The following is a 19888-nucleotide window of genomic DNA, read 5'->3' as shown; positions in this document are numbered from 1 at the left end:
CGGTTGTGTTTTTGACAAAAAAAAACAAACAAACAACAAAACCGTGTTCCCAGTCTGGAGGCAGCGGAGGAGAGAGTCCTACAAGCAGGTGAGTCCAAATTACAGCTTTGTCACCGGTCGGGCTGAATTTTAAACCAGTCTGAAATCCAGTGTGGACCTAGCTAGCTAGTTAGTTTTCACTTTCAGAAAAGCAAATGATTAACTCCTTTTTAATGACGGAGTGATGGCAAATAGGCACCTGCTTCAATTTGGGTCGTATCCAACTGTTCAAACTTGTTTGGTCTGTTGTACCAAACGCTCTGGGCCTCGTCCGTATTGTCCAAACGTTGAGAACTAACACTACTCTCACTGAAATGTCCTGTTGTGCTCGGTACCGTCTCTCCCGTCCAGCGGCTCGGTCGCTTCTCCTGTCCTCCGCCGGTATCTGTTCTCCTCGCTCGCGCCCCCTCCCCCTCCCTTCACCGAAGCCGTTGCTAGCCTGTGACGTAACACCCAGGGACTGTCCGTAACAAAGCCTGACGCGAACACACGAAATAACAAACACTGCTAGCCCCACGCTCACGCGATCCGATTTAGAGCTCCCCTTTTTTTTTAACGTGGTGTAACGTTTATTAGTTGTGGCGAATCTATTTTTTTCGAACTGCCGGGAGTTCTTTCAAACTCTTTGTCTGAAGATTGCGGAGGAAACCTTGCAGACGTTGCCTTAGCGACGCCGCGCGCGCAGCCGCCTATTGTTCTAGCCACGAGCCCTGGCCTTGGTGCTGAAACGATGCCGTTTGACGTGAAGCCGATGCGCGCCGCCGATGACGTGCACGCAGTCACGACTACTACAGCTGTTCACGCTCGTGCCCGAAATCACTCTCACACCCACTCAGAGTAAAATATGTGACAGAGAAGGAGAGATTGCTCGAGGTTGGAGATGGCCTACTTTGGAGCACGTACTTTAGAAAACAGGCCAACATTGGGCGCTGTGAATAAACCAAAAGACAATTTATATTTTTTATTCTATATTAAATTTTATTTTATCATCTTTGAAGTGTGTGTGGATGAGGAGAGTCTTGAAAAGTAAATGATTGGCAGAAGGGAGAGTCATCGGGTTCATGGTAATTTACTCCAAAAGGTCACCATCTGCCTGCCTCGCCTTGTGCCCTGTGAGCCCCCCCCCCCCCCCACACACACACACACACACACGCACACGCACACACTCACACACACAGACATATCATCAACCATAGGCTTAAGCTATTTCCACTTGCGTCTATGGCTTCACACTTCTTCCAAACACGGCTTTGGCAGACGAGACACGCATCGTCCGCTGCGCCCCGAGGACGTGGACGGTGCGCATGCAGGCATCGGGCATCACGCCACCGGAGCTGTTAAGTCTCCCCGCACGATGAAGGAGAAACGGCTAAAACGCACATAAGCGCAAGAGATGCTGAGGGGAGAAAACGCATAAAGTGTTACTCAGCTATTTTGTAGCCAAAACCGACTATGTTAACCTTTGGTGGAAGTTTTTGAAAGTCTATCATGTTTGAAAGCAGTAGGGAATAAATCAAAGACGATTTGAGTTTTTAAAACTTTAAAAGAAAAAAAAAAACCCCCAATGTCAAATATTACCCTCCGGCTACAAAAATAATTAAAAATGAATTTTAACCCTGACAGGGCTTTTAGTTAGGGGTGTGGATCCTGGAAGAAATTCAAATTCCACCATTATAAAGCATACACATGATGAATTTAAAGATGGATTCCAGTATTTTGAGACTCATTATATGTAAACCCCTTAATGAAAAAATGAAGAAAAAAACCCCCAAACAGATTTCACATTTTAATCGATTCTGTTGAGAAATTAGTGGACCAATTTCGCATTTCTAAAAGGGTGGATATTGAAAACTTGTTTTGGATAATGGCTTCAATAGAAAATCTAACTGATAAGTTTGGAACAATAGGATCTTAGCAAATCTGGAAGAAAAAAAACTTAATGGCCTGACACTTGCTAGTCTAATTACACAGCTTTATTATACTTCATAAAAAATTATTTTAAAAAGGTGTCTAAAACTGTGAAACTATTCGTCCCATCTTTCACCTTCTTTCACTGCTCAGCCTAACTCAGCATACACCAACTCACGGCTTAAATTTGCAAATCAGGAGGCAAGACATACTGTATCTGAACTTTTATAAAACATTGTGTTCTTAAACGTAAGGTTTGAATAATCTGCTTCGATGATTTGGAAACACCATACCGTCCTTTGAAATACGACATACCTCATGAAGGAAACTGATTGGACTCCTGACCTGACGCGACAGAGTCATTTGTTAAGGTCTCTATTAATTACCTAAGGCCTGACAAATTCTCAAACAAATATGTACACAAGTCCCTCTTCTAAATCCTTGCTCATTCTATATCTTCACTAAAACAGTTATAATCACAATCTAACAAGAAAACAACGAGTCAAAATACATTCTTGGCGCCAAAACGAGAATTTAATCAAAATTCTGAAGGAGAGACCTGATAATACACTTTTGAGAGTAAACAGCGCCACCGTCTGGAGAAAACTGTCTTTTTAATGACGACAGAAAAGTAAACACGATTCAACTTTATTTATCTGTTTCACTTTTATTTAAGATGAATCTTTGCGATAATAACTTTCCACACTTTTTTTGTTTTGTATGATACAAAAAAAATCATCCGTGTATCAGTAATTACAATCTCATAAACTCTGGTGGTAACAAAGAAAATTTGCTACAGCTTCTTAAAACAGAAAATAAATTACATGATATTTATATATTCGATAAATTACTATCCGTTTTTTGTTTTTATATAAAAAGTAATTTTTCCTACAGGGGAGAGGAGACAAGATTGACACATTCAAAGCTGCGGCCACACAATACTCAACCATTCACACAAAACACACAAAGGCTCATGCATGCAAAGTACAATGAAGTCACGGATTCTCAGGTATGATGCAATTACAATAGTTATACAACAATTAGATGTTAATAAATGCATTCTATAACAACACTTCTGGTTACTCTACTTAGTTATAAAATATAAGCGTCCACTATAATATATTCAAAGAAATTTATAGACATTAAAACATATCTGACAAATATACAGACCCCTCACCTCAAAGCAGGCAGGGTGTTAAGTGTGTGCTTCTTCTTGGGGGTGAAAGTGTAAAAGAGCAACATAAACAAAAATAAAGACAACGAGAAAAGGAATAAAGAGTACTTACACACATATGCAGACATTACCTTAGAATACAAAATATTCACTTCAAGTCAAAGCAGAATGACTGCATTTGATTTGTATTGTGAGTTAAAGGGATAAAAGACTTCAATAAGGAAGCAGCTTTCTCAGTCTCTCCATGAAGTTTCCTAATTCTGGCTTGACTGACTCTGATAGGACATATGCATCATCACCTCCCTAGAAGGTGGCAATGGATGCAAATAAAAATATATATTGAGATGAGGTGAGAAAAGGGGAGATCGCAGGACATACTTGCTTCTTTGATACCTCTATAATTTTAGGTCAGCCAGGAGTGTCTCATTTTATTGCTGCATCGCTCATGTTTTCATGTTAGTTTTCTATATTTTTCTTATTGTCAAGAAGTGTCACAGAAAAACAGCCAAAGGCTCCAAATGCCATATTTCTTTGACATGGACCTCAACTGCTTCTCAAAAAGGAAATACAAATGAAATGCTGAATTGCGAAATAGAAAGAACTTATTCCATAGTTGGTATAATTCTACTTTAAAATGAAAACAGGCACTGTACATATGTAGATAGCACAATCCTTGTGCCAAAAATATTCACAATGTGTGTTAATTTGCATCTGAAAATAATATAATAACAACTTGTATAGTTTGGGTTGATTTTGTTAGAAATAAGAGTGAAAAGTTGTTTAAAAAAGACCTATTTAAGAAAATCCTCCATATTCATGATTAAATTAAAAAATATCATTGCTAGTGGGTACGAATACAGTGCCAGAGACATTTTGGTTTGATATATGATCTCTTGACAACAAGAAAAGTACAGAGCAAGATCCGTCCCATCTTTGATAATTTAATTCTTACATATAAGTAATTTCTATCATTTAGTGAGCAGCAGCATCTTGAGTTTCTTAAAGACTAGACTGCAAATCTTTTAATTACCCTCGTGCAGGCACTGTTCAATCTCTAAACACGTACGAATCTCACCTCCTCCCCCTCTGATATTTTTGGTCACTTACTCCCATCACACCTTTGGTTCGTCTGTTCAAATTCTAAACTGCACAACAAGAGGTCACAATTTTTTGGCAAACAAAAATAAAATACATCACGTTCATGAAATCCTTCTAGCTTAATTAGGGGCATCTGCATCTGCAGTGTACAGAAAGCACAGCCGATCTATTCCAGTAGATCTTCAGCACACATAATACTCAAAAGTAAAAACAGTTTATTTTGCACACATACTAATCATTTGACCGGCACATTTCTTTTTGTGACTAGTGGTATGTCTGTCTGATTATATCTGATTGAAGATCCTGTATATGAGGTTAAATTTACAGTACTGTTGAAACACAGCCGTCCTCAATGAGCACCTTCCATTATAGTCTGTGTCATAAAAAAGCATTTAAATCATTGTAAATGCATCACTAAGCCACGAAGTAACACATTGTGAACCTGTTAAAGCTAAACCTATGCAAGCTAAGTGGAATACGTGGTCTGAGGGACTATAATAGTGAGTAGAGATATGGAAAAGGCACCGGCTGCTTTCACACAGATTTACCTGAAAAAATCAGGAGAAAAAAAACTTAATTTTTTCTGATGGCCGGCCCAGGGACCGTGTCTACTCTGGGTTCAGCTGCTTTGACCTAATCCTTGACTTCCTGCACACTTATGCTGTTTGTGATTGTGATTGTTTGCCGGTCAGTGCCTCTTCGCACGCTGAGCGTTCTGCGTGCATGAGGCGCAGCAGGCACTCTTGTAGTAGGAGTACACACACAGCCTGGCCTGAACCACCATCACACAGTTGTGACGTCTGTCCCGGCAATTTTCATCTGTGAACGGAGATCAGATCGGTGGTGAAAAGAGAAGAACTACACATGAATGTACTGGTCGCCCATTCACACACACCAACCTGAGACTTGTGGACTGCAGGGTATTGTGTTGCAGATTTGCTCCTGTTCAGGTTTGATGCTTGAGTCGCAACCATGGCTGTGCTTTTTGTCTGGCGTGAGACACCGTACCTCCCTCATTTGTAAGCCTTTTCCACAAGAGCGTGAGCACTGAGAACAAAAACAGAAAAGGGGTAAATAATGTGGTATTATTTTATCTTTTCATGTCAAGTTCTGCTTGTTCTATCAAATCATCTTCTGTTCAGAACATTACAACATTATTCTTGATCATCCTTTCTTTCTCTCACCGCGCTCCACTCTGTTGTGAACCACTGCGGCTGACAATCTCCCATCTCACACTCTTGGACCGCGGCTGGTTTGTCCAGATGTGCACATTCGCTGACTGGAACCACAGTAAAATCACTCCCCATTCGCTGCACACAAATGATGTCCCGGCGCTGAGTCCCATTCCCACATGGGACATTACACTGAAAACAAAAGAGGAAAAAAGTTTTATGCCATTGAACTACTCAGCATATCACTTCAATATGAATACTTATTAATAAAATAAGATATAAGATGCCTACATCAAGCATTTATGGTAGGTTCAATAACAATTCTAAAAATGTAGAAACTAAAAATACATCTTGAATTCCTGCAGTGACCTGAATTTTATTGAATTACAACTTGTAGTTTGCCTTGCACTAAACTCACAACATGAAACCAGGGGGAACAAGAGAAACCTGTAAATACTACACATTACATAGTTACATACAATTTACTTTAATAAATGTACAAATTTAATCCATTTAAGTTAGTTTTCTTAACTTCTTAGTCAGTTTTTATTCCCTGCATGCTACCTGTGTCCATGGGCTGCTGTACCACGTGGTCGTTGGCACACATGGACCCCCGTTGCAGGCCTTCATCTCTGCTGGTTTGTCCCCAACACAGTCGCCTCCTCCTCCGCCCTCCCTGACCCCTCCTCGGGTCAGACACACCACTTCTCTTCTCTGTACTCCCGGGCCACACTGCGCCGAACACTAAGGGACAAAGTGGAAGATCATGGGGAGAGTTACTACCGAGCGCTATGTGAGACCTTGTGCCTCGTGTTTGTTTGACACTCACAGTGTTGGACCAGTTGGTGAAGTACCAGTTGGTCACACACGGCCCCATGTTACACTCTTCGCTTCCTTGTGGGCGAGCCCTGGAGCTGCACTCCTTGTCGTTGACAATGCTGCCCTGATTGGTGACACAGCGCACACTCCTGGTCCTCCGCCCAAGTCCACAGTCCACTGAGCACTACGACAAAAGATTGGAGAAAAACAAGACTATACATAAAACACATGAATGAAAAGGCCTAACAGTAACTGACAAAAAAGTTGATCAGAACCACCCTTTGTTTGTTTAGTTGTGCGAAAGTAAAGCTTAAGTAAGTAAAGCTTATGTTGGCTGAGTGGAACAGTGTGCTTTTCCCATGAGTAACATCTATTATTATTTTTCACTTTGATCAGCACGTGTAACTGATTTATTTTTAAAAAATGTAATTAACTACAATCTTAAGAAAATGACTTGTTATAGTCCCAGCCATGATACAACAATCTCCAACATGCAAACACCACCAGTAGTTCCATCATAATGGAAGAAATTAAAACTGATAGACAAACAGTGCCATCAAATACCACGCCAAATTTTCAGAACTTCATGAACACAAACATTCTTGTTTATTTTAACCGAACTATGTTTGTTCTCTTAAATTTGTGTGATTTTGATCTGTGACTTGGCCTCTTCTTTCCATAAATGCAGACCCATTAAACAGACACATTTCCCGGTCACATAATGGTGTGGTTGACCTACCGTGCTCCAGTCAGAGCCGACCTCCCAGTGGGAGCAGAGGCGGTGCTGACATGCCTGTGTGGACTCTGGTGGGGTGAGGTTGGCACAGCGCTGTGGGTGGACCATGGTGGAACGGTTCCCAAAGCTCTGTCTGCACTGCAGTTGCCTCTGTTGCACCCCGGAGCCACAGGACACACTGCACTCTGACCACGAGCTGGCTTCCCAGCTGAGAGGACCAGAAAGAAGATCAGTTATACAACAATTTCAATACAATCTGCACGCGTTAGCTCTAAATAATATATGCATGCTGCTGCTTTGACAATAATGTCAACTATTATCCAGAAATGCGGAATTTTCAGATATTTCTAAATATTTTTGAAGCTCCCTGATCATTTTTAACATGGTGCAAACAAAAGAAAACAAAAGAATTAATATAGCAATTTATTGAAGTCTGTATTTTAAAATTAAAGCCAGAAAGTTAACAGAGCAGTGAAATAATGTCAACCTTCTGGCAGTAAAAATAAATTTATTTCAGAAATAAGTTTTTTGTGCCTGAATGCAAGAATGAATGAGGTTTGTTGTTGTAAAACCTGATTTTAACAAATTACTGAAAATAAATGTTAATAATAAACTGACAGAATTATTTACTTCTTTTTTACAATATCTTTTACAAGCTTGGAGAACAGACAAAAAAGAAATGAGTTTTTTGCAATCTGCTTTTAACTCTGGAATTATTAGTTACAACAAATCATTTCACTATTGCAGAATTTTTGTTTGACCTATTAGAGAGTTTATGTTTAGGAAGGCATATCCATCCATGTCACCCAGAGTTGAATTTAAACTGATATAATAACCCATGTAATGTTGACATAATGTGTTTATCATTAAGCTGACTACATGTTATCTCACAATGGTGGGCAGGAGTGTGTGTTACAAGGCTCTTCCTCAGGGACAGGTTTGGCTGCAGAGTCACATTTCCTCTCCGGGACCTCCTCAGATGTATGACGGTCTATGCAGACTACAGTTCTGTATCGAGAACCTGCAGAGAGCGAATGAGAACGTCAGCTTCATGCTCTTGTACTTGCACCTACCAGCCAGATGGGGGAAGCATCACATCAACCAAACACAGTAAACATGTTTCTATGCATTTGATTTTAATTGATTTTAAACTGCACACGTCCCCAGGGTTCCTCATGATCTAACCTTTTCCACAGGTAGCAGAACATTCAGTGAGGTCCCCTTGGCTCCACGCAAATGGTGACTGAGTGTCCAGTGGCAGATCGGTGCGAGGGGGAATCCGAATGTGCCTGTTTGGGGCAGAGCCTCGGGGACGCGACCTCCCAGGTGTCCACCGGGCTGAGGAGGGAGGAGAAAACACAGAGGAAGAGGAAGAGGGGAAAGAAGGGATTGACACAGGAGGAGGAGCAGGAAGAGGATCTTCTACTGACATGGTGAAGGGACCTAGAAGAAGATAGGGATAATTAATGGACATGAAAAAAAATTAGAGAAGCCACTGGGGGGCAAGAGACATTATAAAGTGGATGGAAAAAAAAGAAGTGATGCACAAATGTTGAGTTATTGAGAACAGGAGGAAGGTGGTGAGTCAGACTCTAATGATGTCATAATGAGGTCAGGGTCTCATGTCAGCCCACATGTGAACCAGATAGCCTCCCATCTAGGTCATGAACAAACACACAAACATATACTGGTACAAGCCAACAGCCAAACCCATCCTCATCCATTAGCACTTCAATCATTTGCCAAGGATATGTTCCACAAGTGTTTCATTATGTAAGTTGGAAAGAATGAATCCTGGGATCTTGGTTAAAGATTTAGTTCTGCTGCTGACAAGATTCAGACTTTGAGCTGTACATGATGTCGAGGACTGAGTGTCTCTGTTGTGTGGAAGATGAAGAAAACAAGGATGAGAAGTAGAGGAAGGAAAACCATAAAGTTTGAAGTTGTCATACTGTGAAGAGGTGTCCTCCCCATTTCTCTCTCCCTCAGCCTCTCTCTGGATATCTCTCTGGGTGTCTCCCTCTCTCTCTCCATCACTTTCTCCCTCTCCACCTCTTTCTTCTCCACGGGGACATAAAACTCATAGTCAATGCCTGGGTTCTCCTTGTGGAAAATAATCTGGAGAGCAGAACAGAGTGAAAACAGAAAGAACTCCAGGTGAAAAGTTGCAAATAACAGACACCACCTACTTTTATGATTCCCACAAAGTCATAAATACCATATATAAGAATGTCTCAGCAGCATACATAGTAGTCACTTTGTGTGCCTAACTTTGAATCCCTTCTTTGAACACTTGTAATCACAACAAAAACTAAACTTAACTCGTGTACAGATCATCGTGAGTATATTCTGTACAGATATCTGGGAAAGATAACATATCCATCAGGAGAGGATGAGATGACATGAAATTGTTGATACAGTTCATGGTCCCCAGATGATCACTCCTAAAAACTGACAATGAAAGATTTAAATCATGTTCCTTTTATGCTTTTATGCAATCTTTAAGTGATCAAAAGCTACCTTTCAATGAGGGTTTGGTTTTTGTTTTTGTCAGATCTCCTCTGTCATTTTGATAAGAAATGGATTGAAAGGGCTGACAGCAGAATGAATTGTGAATCCCTTGCATCAACTATCTACCTCAGTGTGGATTCCATAAAAGATGTTGCATGAATTTTATCACTTTAACATCTCGCTGAAATGATGCTAGTGGTAATATATAATGCACACATTGAAATGACTGCTGACAGCAACAGACTGGAGAAAAGGTGCTTTGCACAACATTCACAAAAAAAAGGACAGTTTTGTGCCAAGCGATACATCTGACCACATTTAAAGCGACCTACAGATAAAATAAGACCAGAGCACAAGAATGTTATTTGCTCAGCAGCTCAGGGTTCATGTCACACGTTGCTCAATGCTTTGAGTATGATTCAATTTATTTTCGTCTGACTTGATGGGACTTAGCTCCAACCCTTGTTGTGAATTCTCACACCAGCTTCTTTCAGTGTTATTTACAGATCACGTATAATGCATAAGCCTCAAAAATACAGGTGGTTCCAGAGGAGATCAAGCTCTTTTGTCAATGCTGACTATTTTAACCTACTCTTGTATTACAGCTACTGGATGCAAAGCTGATCTGAGCCTGGGATAAGAGTTGTTATTATAGAGCAATGGATAGTCTAATATGGCTCAAGCTAAGCTCCTGTACAGCTGTCCTTATCCCACTATAATATTAAATAATATTGCTTCTCGGGATGAAGACTAGAAGAGTGTCACCTCAGTGTAGCTAAGATGTGAAATATTTTGTTTGTACAGATGTGTCTTTATGTGTACGTGAAATTCTTCTTGTTAACTTAATTTTGCCACACCAGCGTTCATGTTTACTTACAGGATTAAAATAAATGCTTTCCTGTAATCCAGTACTTACATATAGCTGTAGCTGTGTGGTGGTGGGTCCCGGGGCCACCAGGGACTCGCCTCTCTCCTCTTCCCCCTCTTGTGAAGGTCTCGGCCGTGTGTAGGTGAAGGTGGTCCCTCCTGCCTGGTAATCCCCTGGAGGGTCCACAGCCCAGCGCCCATTCACCACTGAAACCCCGCTGCCACTCCTCATGGCTGGAGCAGTTGGCGGAGTTGTCAGAATTGCAGACAGGAGGAATGAAGCAAGATTTGAGTCCAGTTTTTTTTTTTTTTTTTTCATATTTGACCCTGTGTCGTCTGCATAGTGAATTCTTAGGAATCCCCCACAAGCTCAAACACACTCAGGCAGACAGACTTTTAGAATGCTATTTTGTTACCAAACTGTGCTGGCAGGACAAACACACACACGCAAACACACGTGCACATACACACTATTCATTGGTTTCCTCTGGGTTCAAACAATACAGCCTTTATCTGGAGTCTGAGAGGCCACAAAATTTACAGCCTCAGTCTGAGCCAGAACACACAGATCTATGTGGGCCAAATCTCATTTCCAATTTGCAATTCCCTTGTCAGCATCTCACTTCGTTGGAGCTGCAAACGGTAACATTTAAGGCATCTTAAATTACACAAGTATTTCTGTGTGTGTCTGTGTGCATGGTTATGTTTGTGTCAATTAGTTGTTACCCAGGTAATTTGGACTGGCTCTTCTTTCCGTGATGTTAATGAAAGTCGCTCCGGGAGGAATGTCCAGGATCTTGTGGTAACCAAGGGGAACTGTGGCATTTTGGAAGCTTCCTGTCACCTTTCTGCATGAGGTGTCCCGCCCACCACACACTCTACATTTGTCAACCACCGAGCCAGAGCCCAGGACCCCGTCACAACCTTCAGTCTGGCAGAATAAAAGACATGAGAGATGGGTCAGACAATGAGGAGACGAACGTGGGCCGGGGGGGAAAGAGAAGGATGTGTGAATAAAAGTGTTGACAGGGTAGAGAATAGTTTATGTCATCGTTTGTGTAAAGTATTTGTTGCCCAGATTCCTGTCAGACAGAAAAAGGGGGGAATATATTCAAAATTAGAAACCAAGAATCCTAGAGTATGGTACTAAAAATACGTTGAGACTCTGACTCTGCCAGGTCCTGGACTTTGTCAACCCCAGACTAGGCTGGAGGGACGAAGGCTCACTTACTTGAAGCTAAACACTCACACACATGTAAGTTTAGATGCACTCACCAGACATTGTCCTTCTACACACACGTCATTTGAGCTGACATTAAAGCAGGGGGTCCCGTCCCGGACCCGTTCGGCCTGGCGGACGTAGAAACGATAGCCGGCAGGTCTGCAGGTCAACTCGCATTGCTTCTCTGCACCAACTGTAGCAAGCAGAGGATACGGGGAATGCAGCACAATGTATATGTTTGTCTGAAGTGTGTGTGGCTGTGAGATCTCCTGTTTCACTTTGTCTTTGCTCGTCCGCCTGGCGAAGAGAAGTCCCAGCTGGGCGATGAACATCTTTCCATGTGGCCAGGAAACCAAAGCCAGGCCATATAACCTCTGACTCTCAGACAGCACCAGAATGATTATTCATTTCCTTTGCCACTGACACAAATGAGTTCACTCACTGCTGCACCTTCCCAAGAGATACATATCCCAAAGAGATGCGTAAACAAAAGCTTGAGGACGGTTTGATTTATTAGAGGAACCCAGCAGGCGCACACAGCAGTAAGATGAGCACTTTGAAAGCCAGAAAACATAAGGGATGAATCAGAAAAAGAGAACAGAGATTCAAGGTAAAAGAGGAAATTAAATTAGGACAGACAGACGAGACGAGAATACAGATGATCTCATAAGGTAACATGGGTGGGGTTCAAGCATCAAATGTGCACAATTAGATAAGTAGTGACTTTTAGATGTGTTGCTAGGATTATTTTTTTTATTTTGGACAGAACCAGCTTACTTGTTTCCCTGTTTCCAGTGTCTCTGATGGAAACCATGTTAGGATAAACTCCAGTTTAAAAATTAAAGCCAATACTGGTATTGATTAGTGAAAACTGAGTGTGTGAGAAAGGTCAGATGAAGTCATGTTTGTATTTCAATTACCACAGGTGATGTCACATCTGTAAGCTTTGATGGAGTGAAATGCAACAGTGTTAATTTTTGTCCCTGTGAACTAAATCAATGAAACAAAATAAAATGTTATTATAATGATAAAGCACTGGAGGACTAGTCTGACTCACAGACTCACTTTTGTGAATCACAAAACCTGAAGCAATCCTTAAAAGATGAGTAGAACCTATTGTTAAAAACAGTGGCACCACTATCTGGATAAAGACTGTAAGAAAAGTGCTGTTCATGTTGACCCAGTAAATTGCAATTGCTCCAGAAATGCGACTCTTTGCATCATTCATGACAGGGGATGAGAAAGGACTTATGATGAAGATATCTGAGGAGGTCTTCTGTCTGTCCATCTCTTTGATGGGAGAGATTGAGGGTGCTACAGGTTCCTCTCACTGGGAGTTCAGGGGCTAAAAGGGCAAATTCTGTGCTTCGGAAATTATGACTGCTGTGGTTTGCATATATTTTTACCAAGTAATGACAGTAATGCACTAGAAAGAAATGCATTATAATTTGCCAAAGGTCTTCCAAAATTCCTTTTTGTTCAATATATCCTACATTTAAATTTAATAAAAGTGAAGTTCTGCTTTTAAATTAATGACACTTAATTTTCAGATGGTAACGCTGAAGAGTGACTCCCACTCCAATAACTCAGCACCAGTAAGTAACCCAAAGCCCTGCCATCTTCAAAGTCAAGAGGGTTATAGAAGATACCCAAGAACAAAGACTAAAGGTCAAATACCAGACCTGTGGTTTCATCTCGCGTGCCTCAGAGAGAATGCTAAAGGTATGTAGTAAATTCAAAGGAAGTGCATATGCCTCCACAAAACCCTTTATTTCAAAATACTACTTTCTCTAGTAATTGAAGGACAAGAACTATAGCTTTCATATAAGTCACACACAAGTCATTGGAAGACCTCCAGCAAATCTCAAGACAGAGCATGATCACCACAAGACTGCTGGTTTATTGGTTTCCATTTCACAAATGAGGTGAATAATGGGCAATGGAGGTCCGACCAATTAGTATAAACCAAACTTTGTTCTAACCACAGTTAGAGTTCGACTATATTCTTTCTTCATTAGATTTAAAAACTACATCCACACCAGAAAAGAGACTCACATTGTGAGTCTTGAAATAAAAGATACAACATGCATGTTTTTGCTTCAGTAAGTTAAGCCCTGTTCAGACCACAGATTCACAGCCAGATGTACATTATAATGACTTGCAATAGAACCACCTGAAAAACATGCCGGTTTACACAAATCCAACCAGATGGGCCGGTGACCACAACAAGCATTGTGAGTTACTTGCTACAGCTGCATTTATATATATGCTAATGAAATGACAACCAAAAAGTGAGCCCATAGTTAGTGTGTGGTAGAATGAGGGAGGCAGGAAGAGATGGATGGTGGAGCGGAGCTCAGCTGCAGGTGAAATGGTGAGCAGAGCAGTTACGTGGTTATTGAGCTCCATCTGAAACAGTGTCCTTTAGACCATGAGGTGCTGATTAGCTTTTGAAACAGATGATGCTTCTCGTTTTTTTAAACAGCTCCTGGCAACATGGTGAGTTGAACAACACGAGATGCAAGTTTTACTTGTGGCAATAAAAAAAAAAACCATTTTATCCTATCATGAGTCTTTGGTCTGGCATTTAGTCACCCTGACTACGGGTTGTTTGCCCTACGAAATATGTTAAGGACATTAAGGAGTGTATTTTATCTCATTCAAGTGGCTGGAAGTGGTCAGGAAGTCATACACTTGAGGTAACTGACCCAGGTTAGGTACAATATGTTTATAAGTACATTAGTGGTGGTCCTTCAGCATTGGAAAATAGCTTCCTAAGTATGACTAAATAGAATGAACAGTATGGACAACATACATCAATATGTCATCAGCATAAGTGAAGCAATCTGTCAATGAGAGACATGAAATGAATGAAGGGATGGTGTTTCACTGTCTCATTTAAATAATGTAAGACCAAACCTGCCTCTAACTGATACCAGAAAGAGAAGATTCTATTGTGTCAGCCAAACATTTATACATCTGCTTTAGTGCTGCTTTCAACAAATGCTTTTATTGACTTAACAAATGTGACGGACACATGAAGGGAATCCTGTTAGTCAAACATAACTTTGGTACAATGATCCATTTGAAAGGAAAGGTTTAATGACCAGGACTACTGTTGATACTGTTGAGTCACACTTATCCACTGCTCCACTTATTTGCTTCCAATCTTTGGCAAATGCTTGATAATTGTGAAGAGACAGATATACAGTACATATTTAGACTGAATTATCTGTATTTCCTGGTTCTCTGTTTCTGCCAATCTTATCGTGTTGAGATTAGACTGGAGACAGAGAGGAAAGAAACTGAGAGCTAAAACTGGGAGTTCTGTTGGCACTCCTCTACCTGTCCTTGAGTCATATTCAAGCACTCCTAATCATCTTGAATATTTCTATTCACAGCCCCTATCTTTCGTTTGTCTCTCTGTTCGCCTCATCACCTCAGTCTCTGGCCTCTCTTTCTCTTCCACTGTCTCTCTCTCTCTCTCTCTCTCCCTCTCTGAGCTCAGTGTTCAGACAGTGGAATATATGTTGTCTAAATATACTTCCCCACTATCTCTACGTCTAAACAAACTGTAGCAGGGAGAGAGAAAGCGAGACAGGAAGAGGGGAGGATGGGTGCACAGGGAGGGGATGAGGCCTGAAAAAAGGGAATATTAAAGTAAAACAACAATTACACGTGCAGCACTTACAAAACTAGATAGGTGCTGCTATCAGGAGTTGAGCGAGAGAAACTGAGTCTTGAAAATGAATGATTTCTGTGGTTTACGACCTTAATGGCAGCTTTACTGCTTGAACATCCAGTTTCACACCATAGGCCACAACACTTTGCAGTGCATGTATAAAAGGACTGTCTCTGATGAAAAGAAATCACACACTTAGTGGCAATGGCTGACTGAACAGTTTAACATAAATAATAACGGAAAATGTATGCAGCAATACCAAAGGTCCTAAACAAATGAGTGCAGCTGGACACGTATGACTAACACACCATTCAAAGTCAAAACACTCCTCGCAGCATCCAGACTGTTGATGGGAAGCTAGATATGAACGTTTGGGTTATAGCCAATGGGATTGGACTGGAGTAAACAGTCTGACAGGGTTTACTTAGCAAAGTGCAAAAGGATCATCTCCAGTGCAGATCGAGTGTGTCTGACCCATCTGACGTCACCTGCAAATACTGTCGACACATGAAGTCCTGTAACCCCATCAGTTGCAAACACAGCCACCAATAAAAACCTCAAACACTGCTTGTGACAAAGCTGGAGCCACGATTTCACCAACTTTTGAGGAGGTGGTCAACTGTTCTTCCACTTCTGTTTTCTTTGTCCATGTCTCTCTTCTTCTAAGAAAACCTCAAGGTCATGGTTGTTTAAATTAAGCCAGGGTGGAGCACAGGGCCTGGATGCACAGTAGATAGAAAATATTTACGATCAGCTTGGAGCAGGATAAATACAGTAATCTCAATCTTTGACCTCACAAATGCAGAGACGGGGATGATGCATGAAAGCCAAGCCTGAGTTTACGCAGACAGTCAGACTCCTGCTGACACTCCAGCAATGGATCCTGTTGCAGTTGAAGCAGATCTACCCTTAAAACTAGCTGTTCTGGCAATTGCAGAACATGCCAGTACCAGTTTGAAAATGCACTTCCTCCCTTAGGGCAGCCATTGAGCAAGGCAGGGAATCTAAGAGCAAAGCACTCCAGAGCTTCTAAACAAATACTGGAAGAAAGTTAGTTCTCAACACTCATTCTCTGCAGGATCCCAGGATGGAGGTTAGCTCATACCAGCTGAGAGGTGACCTGAGTAGACCCATGGAGATTTTCTTGGTTTATTGAAGGAATAACATAGGCAGACAGGCATTCACCATTTAAATTCATTTATATATACAGGCAATTAATGCTGTCTGCTAGGATAAATACTCTGAGACAAATTAATCTACTATCAGAGGCTCTGCTACTTTGCAGCTGTGTCTTAAACTCAGTATACAGTAATGAGGGTGTTTTTTGGGATATGTTGAAAAGGATGACTTTAATAAGAGTACTGGATCTTAGTTTCATTAAATATTTAATCTGTCCCAAATTTGACTTTCTGGTACAGACAAAAATAGATCAATCAACTCATACAATCCAAAAATGTGTGTCCAGTGATTTATTTTCTTGACCGAATTCAGTTGCTTTCATACACACCCAGCAGTCACGAAGCAGAGTCAGTTTTTCATCTGCAGTTCTTTGTCAGCTACTCCTAGAATGAAGTATAACTTTCACTTACAATTCTCTGTTTTACCTCTGCACTGAGAAACAGCTGACTCTTGACTTGAACTATCTTCACAAGCTACTCACAAACTGTTTCTGCCAGCTATTTACTGCTAATCAGGTGGTGCAAACTGAGTTCATCAGAGCTTTTTCCCTGAAAGCAGCTGCTAACTGCTGCGGGATAGGCTTCAGGCTGTAAGGCTGATGAGTTTAGTGATGGTGAAAGCAGACACTTTTGCAGGGGTTGTAAAATTAAAGCCATGAACTGATTGATAATAAAATGCTCCACATAGCAGCTGGGTGGATCAGAGTTGGGTGGCTTTTCTCTGTGGGGTCATCACTATGAACAAACCTCTAGATTAGGTGAAATTTCAGTTTATGATATAGTCTAGAAGGATCCAACAGTCCAACATGTGGATCATAGATAGCAAACCCAAACAAGGCCTTCTGTTTCATCAGGATTGGTGCATCATTCCCTGAGAATTTAATGGATTAATGAAATGAAACATTTAATGGATTCTGTTCCAGCCAGAGAGCCAGCCTCCCATCAGGCCTCATGAAAAGTCTCCTCAGTCATTTTTGCATAATCCTGTTTACAATCCAACCAGCTTACTATCTCACAAACAAATAGACACTGAAGGAAACAAAACCACCCTGGAGGAAGTGTTTTTGTCCTGCTTTGTTTTCTTAACGTCTTATTTGAGTTATTACGTTGATAACTTTGTGTAATGGATGCAATGCTTTAAGGCCGGTTTGCTGGATCAACGCCATCAGAGGGTGTGTTGAGAAACTACAGATAGCTAATACTGTAGAGCAGAAAAAGGTTCATGCATCATCCATGAAGACATCATCTACACCACATGTCCTCACCTGCCAATAAGCTCCCAAGACTCCACAACACACAGCTGCTTGGATGCATATTAGTACATTAAATAACAAATGCTGCTGATGTCACCTCACAGCTGTGCTTCCCTCTCTCTGTCCTCCTTTCACTTGTTTCCTAAATCCCCCTGTTTGTGATATTCTCTCCGTTGAATTCCTGACATATCTGTTTGGTGTTTTCTCTCTTCCTCTTTTTTCCCACCAGTATCAGAAAAACAAAGACAAATAGACACATATCTCCACAGCGCTGAACTATTGTACACTCACACAAGAGTAAACAAACACACACCACCACACACAGTCACGCTCACACTTCAGGTGCCAAACACACACACACACACACAGTCATGCACACACACACGCACACACACACATACAGTCACGCACACACACACACACACACACACACACATACACACGCACCAGCCCTGTTGTCTTCCTTTGTTCCCAGCGGTTATGAGACAACACACTTGCATCCCATCACCTCTCAGACCCCCTTTTCTTCTCTCTGTCTCTGTTTCTTTATCTCACTCAGTAGGAATCTGTAGCCTTCGTCAGAGCTGGGAGGAGAAACTTGGCAGGAGAGGTAGGGAGATGTTGGACAAATGGGAGGAAAAAGAGAAGAGGGAGAGCATTTTGTGCAGAGAATAGAAGCAGTTTGAGTTCCAGTCATTCTCCTTTCCCCTTGACTCTTGCCGTACTCGATGCAACATGAACTGCTGGCCTGCTCCGATGAAAAGAAAGATTGTGGTAGTTTGGGTACAGAGAGAAGGCCTGCCAACGCACGCCAATACCAGAGCAGCGTTTAACCCACGTAAAGACACATTTAATTGATTCTTCTTCACCCACCCACATCTTTAAACATTTCATTCTTGCTTTTATCACATTGGAGCAGTGTGTGGCTGAACCTTAAACTACTGTGCGTGTGTTAACTCAATGCTCACCCTCAGTGAAAGGTTCCCAGTTGTAGAGGCGACCCATGAACTCCTGGGTGTTGAAGGCTGCACATTGCTCTGCTCTGGACTCCAAAGCACCTCCTTCACACACCTGCAGGACAGAAACACAGAAAGAGAGAGAGAGGGAGAGAATGCTTAGAATGCAGTGACCACACAATCAACCCATGTGAAATCACCCTCTATTCAAGCGACGTTTGTCACTCTCCCAGTCCCCCAAGAAGAGAGGGTGGAGTAAACCCATGTCAGTAAATAGTGAGGGAAAAACAGCCCCAGTGGAAGGGGGGAATTCATTGAGCTCATGGAGGCAAGGGCAAACCCTGCCCTAACTTTCACACACACAAACACACACACAGAGGCAAACACACACACATAGTCGTCATGGTGCTTCTGGCAGTCAGACGGTGTATTAAAACCATATGGAAATAATAGATCTTTTGGAAGCTGCTGCTCACGTAAATCCACTGTGGCTTTCAATGCCATAACCACAGAATGCGAACGACTGTGTGAGAATGTGTGTGTGTATGTGTGTGTGTGTGTGTGTGTGTGTGTGTGTGTGTGTGTGTGTGTGTGCGCACGCGCACGCGTGCACATGCATGAGAGTATGAGCACATGCCCAGCTTTTGTTTTTGGTAGCAGCGCTCTTATGGAAGTATACAATGGAAAGATTTTTATCATAGATGAACTTAAACAGCTGAAACATTGGGACAGAATTGACAAAGACTTACTATTCATCTCCTTCCCTTCCTAATCACACACACACACACACACACACACACACACACACACACACACACACACACACACACACACACACACACACACACACACACACACACACACACACACACACAACAACAACCTTTGGGCTGATTGGCGAGACAGAGACACTTATCATCACCGATGTTAAAGTCACTTCAACCTCTGTGTAACAACATGATCAGACATGCCGTTACACAGCATCCATCCAACATCAACAGTCCTTTTAGTTCACGTAGTTTAAATCAAACTGATTTTAAAAAAAACCCTCATAATTTAAAGGAAGTTAAAAAACCCCAAATGGATTCTCCCCTTCATCAGGATCAACCCCAAGACGTAATGGATTCTCCCTCAGCTCACGGCTCACCCAGTTCGGTTGTAATCTCTAATGCAGTTTACACTTAAATGACAAAAAAGGAAAGATCTTTCCATGTCATCAAAAGTGGAGGAAAGAAAACTCGACTGTGGCCCTTTATATGGATCCAAGTAGTTT

General features: G+C 41.6%; 1 protein-coding gene and 1 pseudogene across 1 annotated transcript in view; both read right to left on the bottom strand.

Moving 5' to 3' along the window:
- The window catches only part of LOC137601345 (CUGBP Elav-like family member 3), a 27287-nt pseudogene extending 26881 nt beyond the window's left edge, over window positions 1–406 (bottom strand).
- A 2892-nt stretch (window positions 407–3298) lies between these two features.
- The window catches only part of adamtsl4 (ADAMTS-like 4), a 36994-nt gene continuing 20404 nt past the window's right edge, over window positions 3299–19888 (bottom strand). Inside the window, exons 5-17 of the mRNA XM_068322908.1 lie at window positions 18628–18730; window positions 11600–11739; window positions 11051–11255; window positions 10374–10558; window positions 8899–9064; window positions 8132–8389; window positions 7838–7967; window positions 6950–7154; window positions 6221–6394; window positions 5956–6135; window positions 5404–5583; window positions 5119–5266; window positions 3299–5038 (exon numbers count right to left, since the gene is read on the bottom strand). Coding sequence (XP_068179009.1) covers window positions 4908–5038; window positions 5119–5266; window positions 5404–5583; window positions 5956–6135; window positions 6221–6394; window positions 6950–7154; window positions 7838–7967; window positions 8132–8389; window positions 8899–9064; window positions 10374–10558; window positions 11051–11255; window positions 11600–11739; window positions 18628–18730 — 2205 coding nt within the window. The 3' untranslated portion in view covers window positions 3299–4907. The remainder of the gene's footprint in view (window positions 5039–5118; window positions 5267–5403; window positions 5584–5955; window positions 6136–6220; window positions 6395–6949; window positions 7155–7837; window positions 7968–8131; window positions 8390–8898; window positions 9065–10373; window positions 10559–11050; window positions 11256–11599; window positions 11740–18627; window positions 18731–19888) is intronic.

This window comes from Antennarius striatus, chromosome 9 (genome assembly GCF_040054535.1).
Source record: "Antennarius striatus isolate MH-2024 chromosome 9, ASM4005453v1, whole genome shotgun sequence".
Taxonomy (NCBI): Eukaryota; Metazoa; Chordata; class Actinopteri; order Lophiiformes; family Antennariidae; genus Antennarius; species Antennarius striatus.
Note: the sequence above shows the minus strand (reverse complement) of the source record. Positions and strands in the feature narration are given on the sequence as shown.